Here is an 11,712-nt window from a genome sequence, read left to right as displayed (position 1 = left end):
ATTTATGAATATTCTGGAGGTCAGAGTCCAGCACATTTTTGGCAGCCTACTTGCCAAGTTGTGGGAAGAGAAATTGAGTGTTCAATCCGTTATATGTAAATTAGTCAAATTGGGATGCCAAAACTTGACAAAATTGAAAAAAATATATATATATATTAAATAAAGAATGCCTTGCTCATGGACACATTTTTGGAAATAGGGATCTCACACAAGCTTGACATGGTCGTTTGATTCGACAATTGAGGCACTGAGAGTATTTGTTTACTAACAACTATAAAGTCCAAAACCAAAAACTCATTGATGCTGTTTGATTCCCACTTTTTGAACATATTTTTGTACTGGGGTGAATCGATGGCATCTCTCCATCCATCACACCATTTTCTTCACGGGCCTCCTCTCCACATCAACATCTAGTCGTAACCCATTTGACTTCACTCTTCTCTCCAGCGATCGTTCTTGTCCACATCGTATTCCCTGACTATCCAATGAAAATTTTCGTTTTACATCCATCACGTTTGGGATTTTTCTAAGTGTTTGATTTTGTTTTCTCACACACGCCCATCCTCCGCCTTTCTGCCTCCACGTTTGCTCTCATTTCTGTCTACAAGTCAGTGAGTGGTGTGACCTGATGGTCACATTGCGCAGCCACATGCTTCTTATACTTGGCGCTCATTTTGTAACGGGCCTAGCTTAATCTCTCCAATGTGATTTTACCGCATTGACGGCAGCATTTAAGTCTCCGAGTGGAATGCGAGCTTTAAGTCTCACATGCATTATGTCACCATTCAATCACAGTGGAAGGAAACGTGATTGTGTACATTCGAAGCCGAGAGAAAAAACTCAAAAGGAATGTATTGGAAAGTCTCTTTGACTGGGGGTTGCATTACTACTGTGGTCCACTAGAGGGTGCTACATATGAGTTTGTAGATGTTTTGAGATCAGATACAAGTTTATTAAACCGCCCTGCTCTTTGCCTGAACCCCCATTTTGCCCCCTACCTAAGTAGATACAAAGCCTTTGTACGGTTTGTTTTGAATTTGCATCAACACCACGAGCGTATCACGGGATGACTTGATGAATAAAATCGTGGATAAAAGGCTGTAGTGTGGAAATTGTTTTTAAAACGGTGCCCCAGGCTCTGACAGAACCCAAGCTCGGCCCCTAGTAAAATTGGTCCCGCCGCTTTGGCTATGTTAGCATTAGCCTAAAGCCAGTAGGCTAAAGGCTTAGATATGTGGCTTTTTAAAATACACTTGTGATTGTTTTTGTTTTAAAATCGTACATCCCATTTCTATACTTCTGATCTTGTTTGAGCCTTATACCAGGTGACTTAAGGTAAGATGTGATTTATACCTTTTCATAGACCACCTGTCAATCACAGGACTGACACATTCAAACTCACATTTATACTTAAAACTCATGCACTCGCAGCCATTTTCACTGAAGCAACCGCCTTCACTCCTGGCTGTTTTACAAGATTTTGACTGATTTTGCAAGGCCCACAGAATATTGTGTTCTATTGCTATACAAACATGGAACCTACCAAAATAAAGATTAGAGTCTCTTCTTTCATCAGGAAAAATAGTATATTTGTATCTGTTTCTCTATGGTTCATCATTATTCACATTCCTGGTGAAAACACTGTCAAAAAGAGCTTGTTTGCAACATGGCCCTGGCTGATCTCATATCCTCTGCTGCCACCTGGTGCCGTTTTTTTGTAATAACTACCATTGCTTTAAGCCACCTCTTCATGTCAGAAGCTGCATCAAAGCCTTCTGTATGCTCTTGCATAAGAAAACATAAAAAACGTGTAAATACGTTTTTGGGTGTGAAGGACAAAGTATAAAAAAACATGTTTACACGTTTTTGGGTTCGAATGAGTTAAAGACTATTCAATTCATCAATTTTAACACATTTTGGACTGTGGGAGTCAGCTTGCATATTGCACGACATTGCAACCCAGAACCTTTTTGTGCAGATGATTACATTTTTGAAAATGATCCGCTGTGGTCAACCCCCCCCCCCCCCCCCCCCACACACACACACACTTTATTTATTGCAAATCAGTAGTTTTCTTTACTATAAAGAAATACACTATGTCTTATTACCAGCAATTGTGCATTTCAAAAACTAAATGATGTGCATTTGTCTTTACTCTTTGATGTCCGTCCATCCATCTTCTAAACCACAACAGTCAACGGCAGTCCTCATTTGTTTCCTGCTTTACGATTGACCTTGCCCCTTAGCTTCCTGTTGTGCCCTCCAGGCAGCGAGCACCTCGTCATCGGGTTCCTCGGCGGCCGCTCGAGCTCTGACCCTTTGCCTAGTTCGGGCGATGAAGGCTGCAACGTCGTCTTCCTCATCGCCACCATCCACTTCCCGCCTCCCGCTTCCTGTGCCATGGCTTCGGTATTGTGAATGATCGTCCTCGCCGTACGATCTCCGGGCTTGACCGTGGCCATTGTTGATTCCGGAATGGTCGGCATCGTAAGCGGATGGATGCGTGGGCATTTGTTGTAAGTATCTGGAGGTGGCGCCATATGTGTCATCGTCCTCACCGGCGCACGAGGCCCTGCGGCTGGAGAAGTCAAACTGGGAGGCGGAGCCGTCGAGGTCGTCGTAGGGATCGTCTGCTGCTGCGGCGGCTTTCCTGGGAGGAGGCCTGACACTTTTCAACCAGTCGTCAACGCTGGTGTTCTTGTCGTTCTCCAGGGCGGGGTTCAGGTTCAGACATCCAGACAGGCCAAATGTCTTCAGGGGTTTTTGCTTCTTCTTTTTTGCCTCCTCAAGGAATTCCTCCTCCTTCCTTTTCTCCTCCTCTTCTTCTTCATCCTCCTTTGGCTTCTTTTTCTTGTACAAAGTGCTGCGCTTGTTGTCCTCCAGGATTTTCTTCTTCTCATAGGTGGCCATCTTGCCTCTCATTTCCAACTTGATCTCCTTGTCCATGGCATCCAGTTTTCCAAGGTTGACCTGGTCTTGGAAGAGGCTGAACAGAGGGACGCTGGTGGTGGTGATTTTGTTTTTCTTCGCATCCGGCAGCGCCGAACCTCGCGCACTGACACCGCTGTAGCCACCGGCCGAGAGGACGGACGCTGGCCGACCGCGACCCTGCGACGTGCTACTGGAGTAGGACCGGCCGCTCAACAAGGACGCTTTGTCGTCATCGCCGCCGCGGCCCGAAATCACACTAGACGGCGCACCAAAGCTCACCTCCGATCCCGCAAGTGACGGAGGAGGCAGACTCATCTCGCTCTGCTTCTGTTTAATAGTTTCAGTCACCACATTGGCGATCCAGTTCTGGATGCTGGCTAGGTTTACCATCGGTTCTCCCGAGGGACCCTGGACAGTCGGAACAGGAAGTATGGGAGGGGGCTGCAGATTGGCGTGCGTTGATCGCGTACTGCAGGCCTGCGACGCAGACGATCGGACAGACGATTGCCCGCTGATCATGGACAGGTTGTCGTCATTGATGACGCTGGGCGGTCCCGTGACTCCGGCACCGGCCCAGAAGGCGGACAGAGGTACGGTAGCGCCACTTACGCAGCTCTCGTTCTCCCAGCCGCACACGGACTGACTTTCTTCTAACGTCTTTTTGGAACGCTCCAGGATCTCCTCCCGCCTTTGCCGCCGTTTAATGGTGGCGGAATCCTCCCCCCGACTCATCTCCAGTATTTCTTCCATATTTTCCTCGCCAAGTCGCCTCTGCTGCTTCCGTTTCCAAGCCTGATAGGCCGTCAGGTTGACGTCTTGGAAGGACGGAGCCGCTGCTTCCACGCCATCGCTTCTCTCGTTATCGCCAACAGAACTATTCTCTCCGTCCCCGCGATCTTTCTTGTTCCATCCGAAGTGAATCCGCTTCACCCGCCAGCGCTCCAAAGCCGTCATATTCTCCTTGTTCTTCTGGCAGTAGTTGTACATGGACGACGTGTCGGACAGGATGCTCTCCATCTCTTCATCGATCTTATTCTTTCTTTCTTGTTGTCGCGCTGCGTCCCTCTCGCCGCCTTCGCCGTTTTCCTTTTTCCGATGCCGAGCAGAAGCCTCTTCCTCAATCTCGCGCAGTCTCTGCTTCCAGAGGTCAGCGTAGCTGGCGCAGCTCGAGGTGGACGCGGCGTCCGTCGGAGGTCGTCTGTTGCGTCGCTTCAAGCGTTCCTTCAGGGCGCGCACGTCCTCGCTGGTGACGCTCTCCACATCGGCATCCGCGCACGTGCCGGCTTCCGCATCCTCCTCGTCACTGTTGAGCTGCGCCTGCCACCACTCGTCGCTTTGGTACAGCTCATTCCTGCGCTGCCACTCATGGATCATTCTATCCAGACCCTCGTCATCCTCGTCACCTTCCCTGATTCCCGCATTCTCAGGCAGGACCGATTCCTCTTGTACGCCACATGAAGGTCGGGTGTCGTGCGGTCTGACGGGTCTGCGCCGGAGCTCCTCCGCAGCTGCGGAGGAGGCCACGCTACTCATCACACTGGCGCCGTCCTCCTCCTCCTCCATCGTGATGGAATGCGCTTTCACCTCCATCATGCTTTGCCCGTCCTCCTGAACCGTCTCGTTATCGTCACCGTCCTCGCCGAAGATGCGAGCGCGAGTGCGTGCGTCGATAACCGAACACTGGCTGAGTGTGTCGTCGTCATCCCGCTCTTCTAGCAAGTCTTCGTTGAGCTGTCGCAGTTGTTTGAGGAAACCCTCATTGGGGTTGATGGGCCGCTTTTTCCTCATGGCGGTCAGGGCCTCCATGATGGTCATGTGCTGGAAAATCATCAGGTAGGACGCCACCAGGACGGCTGAGCGACTGACGCCCATCATGGAAACCACCACAACCTTGCCTGAAAACAAAAGGCCATTAGGTTTAAAGGGGCATTCAGTGATTCCTAGCGCCATCTAGTGGTGGACTAATAATTCTCAACTTATAATTCATTCATTTTAAAAAACGACTTTATGTCAATAGTATGCAAAAAAAGATGTTGTATTGCATACACCTTATATATATATATATATATATATATATATATATATATATATATATATATATATATATATATAAAATCGTAGGTCTAGCAATCACGAATTCTATTACATGGCTGTAGTCTCACCTTACTAGAGCTGCCATGTTTCGCCGCCATCTTCCTGCCACGGATTGCCCAAAGGACAACTTTGCCAATGTAGTTGTTGCATCGAGTGTCGGACCCAAAGGGTCGAGCGCAGTTTACCTTCCACAGGTGCGGCCTGCAGGTGGTCGTCACTAACACCCCGCGATTCGGGCCCGTCGCTTGTCACTTTCTGCTTTGCTCTCGCAAGATTTTACCAGCTTTTTTTTTTTTTTTACTAGCCCCTCCCGCTAGCCTCTCTTGTTAGTGGGTTTATAACCAAGCAGTCTAAAGTGGGATTCAGACCCTCGACTCCTGTTTACTGGTCAAAGCTCCACTGCAGTACCCACTGATCCAAACAGGACTCTCATTAGCCACTCCAGCATATGTCGCCGACTAACTCCCGCTAGCCGCTCTCGTTAGCTGCTCCGGCTAATTCCAGCTCACTCGGTCTTTCGGCGTCGCTCGCCGGGCTTCACAACGGCTGCCAAGTCGCCGGCGCTCGACGAGATGCTTGCGAAATGTGGTCTCTCTGAGCCAACGTAGTGCTCCTGCTTGCTTCAAATGCTATTCTTTGACCACTAGATGGCGCTAAGGACCACACACTGGGTCTTTAAGATACTAATATCACTTCAATGACTAGAAACCAGCCCAGGGTGTTTCCCGCCTCTCGCACAACATCAACTGCTGCTCAGCTGAAATTCTAATAAGGATGAGTGGTGTCAAAAATGGATGGATGATACTTGAATGCAATTTAAGTGCTGTGAAGCTGTTTGGGCCTTAGAACTCTCTGAGCGCTCTGATACGCTGATCATGACTGTAAAGATTACGTGAGCTGTGTTCAAAATTTTCTATGTGACCGAAACGGATCTCTTTCCAGGAAGACACAAATGATTACGTCAATTCATTCATTCCGCGTCATTGCCGGCAAAGCGGGCGCTCACCTTTGTGGGTCAGCAAAGCTTCGTCCAAGAACTCGGCGGTTGGCCGGAAGTGTGGCGAGATGTCAGCGTCGGGGAAGTCATCCACCTCAACGCCCATGTAGTGCACACCGATCCCGGAATAGAAAGCCTCGCCTGTGTAGACGCCGGTGCCGTGTGCGGCGTTCAGGATGTGTGTGATGCCCATTCGCTTGAGCCGGGCCTTGTTGACGGCGACAGATCTGGCCGACACAAAACACAGTCTTGTGATCTTTTCATTCAACTATTTATGACATCCACTCGATTCATCCCCCTCACCAATTAGTTCCGCTGGGTTCATTTCTCTCTTTTTTAAAGCAAATTATTAAAAAAAAAATAATAATCTCTCAACTTTTTTGGAATGTCTGGCAGCTTTCCTGGCAAAATAGCCATTTTAAGGCCAAATAAATAAATAAAAATGTGTCTAGAGCCACAAAACCTTTGACAATTGTGATGAAGGAAACAGTGTATTAATGTTAGCCTAATGTACTGTGAGGGCTCAGGAGCTAATTAGAGCTTCGCCACAACACTAAAATATGAGAGCAGCACCCAATATGTACACATTCATTGTCTTCCGTTTTTAGATTTTTTGGTGGTAATTTTTCAGACTTGGTTTTTCATGCATTTTTAGACTTTTCTGCATTTAGGTCAAATTTCAGTTCAATTTTTTTTCAATTTCGTGGGCATATTATGGTCATTTTTTGCCACTCTTCTACCTTTTTTGCTATCAAATTTTTGATATTTTTGGCAATTTTGTGGACATTTTAATTTTGCCAATTTCGTCTTTTGTTTTATATGGTTACTTTTGAACATTTTCTTGCCTGCCTTTTTCCTAAATCGATTTTATGACCTTTTTTTTTTTTTTGCAGTTCTGTGTACATTTTGTGGTAATTTTCAGGATTTTTTTAAATATATATTTTTTTATTTGTTTTTGGACATTTTATGTTTTCTTTTCTTCCGTTTCATTTCTCTGACATTTTTAGCAATTTCATGGGTATTTTATGGTCATTTTCATTTCATTTTCGGCTTTTTTTTTGGAAGCTTTATGATCACTTTTTGGACATTTTTAGGTAATATAAAAAAACTTTTTCATCTAACGTTTATCTCTCTTTTTCTGACAACTTAAAAATTTGGACACTGACATTTTTTTAAATATTTTGTTATTCTTTTTTCTTTTTCTTTTTAAATCTAAATCAATTAATTTAACCCCTTCAGACACGCATTTTTTCTGCTGGGCAATTTTGTTTTTTGTTTTTTTTTTTTTACTGCTTTTGACTTTTCCCACAGAAGAATAACATGGGGAAAAAATTGGGGTTATCTTGTGTTTTTATTTGTTATAGTGGACGCCAGGATAGTATGGCTGTACCGTGTTGTAAAGTTACCAAAAATTATATGTAACATTTTTAATACAAACATCATGCAAATCAACTTGTGATTGTGATTGGTTAGCTCGGATCCAATCATGAGTGTTGACATCATCCAAATGATGTGTTTTTTGGTTTAGACACGCAAATATGTCATGTCCACTGCAACCATCTATATTAAAGAGTATTTTATGTAAAAACAAATTAAAAAAATAATGATATTAAAAATAATAATAATAATAATAATTTCTTCGACTATTTTTTTTTAGAGATTCACAGGGAGCCACAGGAGGGAAACTAAAGAGCCACATGTGGTTCCAGAGCCGCGGGTTGCAGACTCCTATATAGAGGCAACCTTCAATTTTGCAAAATCACATGAATTCCCATAAAAAAAAAATTCCAAAAACAATCCCCGAATTTTTGCTATCCTACTTCTCAGCATCCTCTCATTTCATTCTCAGTGAGCATGCAGGTATGACAGGTGTGGATTGGGAAGACGTGGGTGTCACTGACTTCTCAGCGATGAAAATGTTGGGCCACACTTCATCCACGGGCCTGCTGGGGGCCTCCAGGCGATCCTGAACCATCGCCCTTTGGATGTCCAGCACGCAGGGAGTGTTGTAGGGGCTGCGGTCATCAATCATGTCCCGCACTCGGTTGTAGAGGTCCTCCACCATCAGCTGCTCTGCGCTTTCAAGCATGGACTCTGGGACGGACTCTGCGCGGACACCTCGAGGTGGCAGTTCTGAGGATCACCATAAAAATGCTCACTTTCCATTGAGAAGGTTCGACTGAATAACATTTGAAATCTCAATTGGATCTGGAAGTGTCGCAAGCATTTTCATGTATTTTTCTTCTTCTCTAAGGACAAATTTCCAGAAGACAAAGTCAAGATAGACAAGCTCATCCGCATTCAGTGTTTGACATCGCACTCAAGTCATCGCCACAGCTCATTAGTGGATGCAAGAATCCAGACAGTTGCCCACTTAAAGTGAATTGGCTCATTTGACGCAAATCACATTCCTCTTCAGATTTACTGGACTCGCAAGCATCTTAATATGAAATCCATGTTTTATCTGCTGGCCTTTCAATTACCTTCTGCTCTATATGCGCCGCGTTGGTTTCCCCGCTGGGAGCAGAAATGGTCACAGTAGGAGCTCCAGTCGCTAATAATCAATGTGGTTGAGCACACAAAACTTGTGAAGCTGTTTGAATTCTTTCAACCTCCAAGGATCAGCGACACGAACATCTTTTAATAGCTCAGGTGGTGGCATTTGGTGGCGACCTCTCTACTGATCAAATAAGAACATCTTACACTTGTTGCCTGATGTCTCACCCTCATTGATGATCTTTTTGGCAGCAATGGCGGACGACAAGTGGACGGGCTCCATGAAAATACTGGCGGCATCCGAGCCAGAGATGGCAGAAAACCTGGACTCTGACATCATGGACAGGCTGCCAACGGTACAGACAAAATCATTCCGGTATCTTGCATTCAAGCGGCAGAAAATTTTGTCAAGATATTACCTAGGCGACGAACATCGCAGGTAACGAGACTGGATTCCCTGGATGCTCGCCTCCTCCTCGTCGCCGTTCGGCACCGTCTGATCCTCGTGTTCGCCGGCAGACGTCATGTCAGCCCTGTTGACGGCCTCCTGTTCAGGAAAACCTGCGTCCTCTGTGACCACCCGAACCCAAAGAGATGAAAAATATATTTTGTTGGGAAGTAGTGTTCATTTCAACGAAAAAACTAAACAAAAATAATTTCGTTAACACACATTTTTCACCGGGCTAAAACTAGACTAGACTAGATGGGACTAAATCCGTTTGCATTTTCGTCGACTAATGAAGAGGAGACTGGACTAAAATCTATGGACATTTTAGTTCATGAACAAAAACGAGATGAAAATGATATGATTTTGTCAAATCTTGTCTCTGCGAATCTGTCACGGTGACACTTATATGACGCGGCCCCTTTCAAATCTCGTAGCTAGCAAGTGCAACATACACAAACACGTGGGACAGACAGGAAGGAGGTGGATTCAAGGTGAAAGGGTTAAAAAAAGGAAGAGTAAATTATAGTTATAACGTAACATTAACTCATTCACTGCCACTGACGGCTATAGACGTCAAAAATTCATTTGAACTATTTCTATTAGTTTAACAATCCACTTTTGTTAACAAGAGTATGAAAACCTAAAAAATATATATTGTACGTTTAGAACAGATATAAAATTTGTGATTAATTGTGAGTTAACTAGTGAAGTCATGTGATTAATTCCGAAAATTTTTAATCGCCTGACGCCCCTATTTTTAATATTCTTTTGTTTTCTTTTTTTAAATTTTAATTATCTTTTCTTTTCTTTAAAAAAAAGAAGATTATTAAAAATTAGGGGCGTCAAGCGATTCATTAAAAAAAATCATAATTAATCGCATGACTTCACTAGTTAACTCACGATTAATCACAAATTTTATATCTGTTCTAAATGTACAATGATTTTTTTTCTAGGTTTTCATACTCTTGTTAAGTGGGAACAATTTTAAACTAATAGTTATAGAAATAGTTCAAATGAATTTTTGACGTCTATAGCCGTCAATGGCAGTGAATGAGTTAATCCAATGCTGGCTAATTTACTAGCTTGTAGCATGGAGCCATAGTAGCTAACAGCCAGTAGCCACTTGTTGATACATATACATACTGTTTGTGTGTGATGTTGTTTTTTATCAAAAATATGAGACAAATGTTTGTGAAATTGTTTCAGATCCGAAATGTTCAACATAATCTGATGACAAAAATAAATAAATAGAAGGGGTTAAATGATGGTCCTGATTAAAACTAGACTAAAATGTTGACAGTTGTTGTTGACTAAAACTAGATGAATCAAATTGTTTTCTTGGACTAAAAAGTGAACTAAAAATGGACTAAATAAAAACAAGACGAGGTTAACTATGATAAAAACTAACAAGCGGGATTGAAACTGGACTCACACTATTGGGAAGAAACACTAAGCAGCGAATTAAAGCGAAACGACGTCACTGATAGTGATTGCCAACCAACTTGCTGTTAAGAGTGTAAACACTTCTCTAAAAACGTGAAGCTAATAAACCAAAATGGACGCCATCATGACTAACTTGATCATATGTGCACAACGTGCAGTACATAAGTGCACGTTTCAAGTTGATGACGATATCCATGTGCAAGTGTCTGAGTCGTTGAGGCCTGGCAGCACTTCTATTTTTAAGCGGCAGCTGCGTCACTGGCCTGAGAGCCGTGAACGGATCATGACACCGACAAACACCCAAGACAAAAGTGAGTGAAACACAAACAATCCGTTGTCTCCATTGGCTGAGCGGAACGTAAACAATGTGAGCGTTGGTCTTACCTTGGCAGTCAGCAGAAGTGTCCATCTGAGGAAGTCTGCTTTGTGAGTCTGTTGGTGGGCACCAAAAAGTCAGAGTGTCCCCCCCCACCCCCTGTGACACTGGGGGTGGAGGGACGCGGGTGGGGGGGGGGTTGGACACCCGACACCCACCACTCACTCTGACCGTGGTCAGAACTGCTCTCACCTTCCTTCCTTTTCTTCCTTGACTCATCTTTTTGTTTCCTTCACTTACATTGCCATCTTTATGTATTTACCGCTCCCCTTTATTTTTTCTACTTATTATTGCCAGCCATTTTTTCCTTGCTCAAATCCTCTGGTTTTATGCCAGTATTCAAATCCCTTTTTCCTCTCATTCGTCTTTTCTGACCTTTGACTTTTGAACGCTTTTTTCTCATCAAATCATGAAAGTTTGAGTTTCTTAAAGTAGAGGTCAACCAATAATGACAATAATATGTTATATGTGACCTCACTAGTCTGAACATGACATAACAGTGGAATAAGAGTTATGAAGCAAAACCCAGCCATTTTTATCCATCTCAGGGGGCGGCCATTTTGCCCACGAGTGAAGATGACATCACAGGCAACGACCAATCACAGCTCACCTGAAGCGGCGCTGCGATGGGTTGTTACCGGAGACCTTAACAACTGTGACGTCATCTTCAGTTGACACGTGGCAAAATGGCTGCCTTCTAATATTGATAAAAGTGGCTAGATTTTGCTGCTTAAGTGATATTCCACTAATACAGTATCAACCAGAAGACTATATTTAGACTAGTTGGGCCGCCGAGAATGTCAATTTTTATTTTATTTTATTTATTTATTCATTTATTTGGGTGGGGGGTTGACTTCCCCTTCACAGCTAAGTGGAAGAGCAAATTCTTTTCCACAAGAGGTTAACAGAATCTCAGCGAGAGACTGA

At 44.1% G+C, this 11,712-nt stretch overlaps 1 protein-coding gene across 2 annotated transcripts; it reads right to left on the bottom strand.

Annotated features, from left to right (window-relative positions):
• Positions 1–2,130: 2,130 nt before the first annotated feature.
• On the bottom strand, positions 2,131–10,818 carry styxl2 (serine/threonine/tyrosine interacting like 2). 2 transcript variants are annotated; one of them, XM_077579007.1, is made up of 6 exons: positions 10,794–10,818; positions 8,938–9,088; positions 8,747–8,865; positions 7,924–8,155; positions 6,032–6,249; positions 2,131–4,826 (listed from the first exon to the last, which is right to left on the bottom strand). In XM_077579007.1, the coding sequence occupies exons 1-6, from the start codon at positions 10,816–10,818 to the stop codon at positions 2,224–2,226; spliced, it is 3,348 nt and encodes a 1,115-aa protein (XP_077435133.1). In that variant the 3' UTR covers positions 2,131–2,223. The 2 variants fall into 2 exon arrangements, with proteins under 2 accessions (XP_077435133.1, XP_077435134.1); XM_077579008.1 differs by lacking the exon at positions 10,794–10,818 and having other exon boundaries at positions 8,747–8,841; positions 8,938–9,044.
• Between the last annotated feature and the right edge of the window lie 894 nt (positions 10,819–11,712).

Source organism: Vanacampus margaritifer, chromosome 1 (genome assembly GCF_051991255.1).
Source record: "Vanacampus margaritifer isolate UIUO_Vmar chromosome 1, RoL_Vmar_1.0, whole genome shotgun sequence".
Lineage (NCBI taxonomy): Eukaryota > Metazoa > Chordata > Actinopteri > Syngnathiformes > Syngnathidae > Vanacampus > Vanacampus margaritifer.
The sequence above is the reverse complement of the archived record's forward strand: the minus strand, read 5'-3'. Positions and strand labels throughout refer to the sequence as shown.

Coding starts and splice junctions, on each gene's coding strand:
- styxl2 (XM_077579007.1), bottom strand. CDS start 10,818: ATGGACACTTCTGCTGACTGCCAAG. Junction 8,866..8,937: donor CTGCGATGTTCGTCGCCTAG/GTAATATCTTGA, acceptor TACCGTTGGCAG/CCTGTCCATGATGTCAGAGT. Junction 6,250..7,923: donor AACATTTTCATCGCTGAGAA/GTCAGTGACACC, acceptor TGTGTCGGCCAG/ATCTGTCGCCGTCAACAAGG.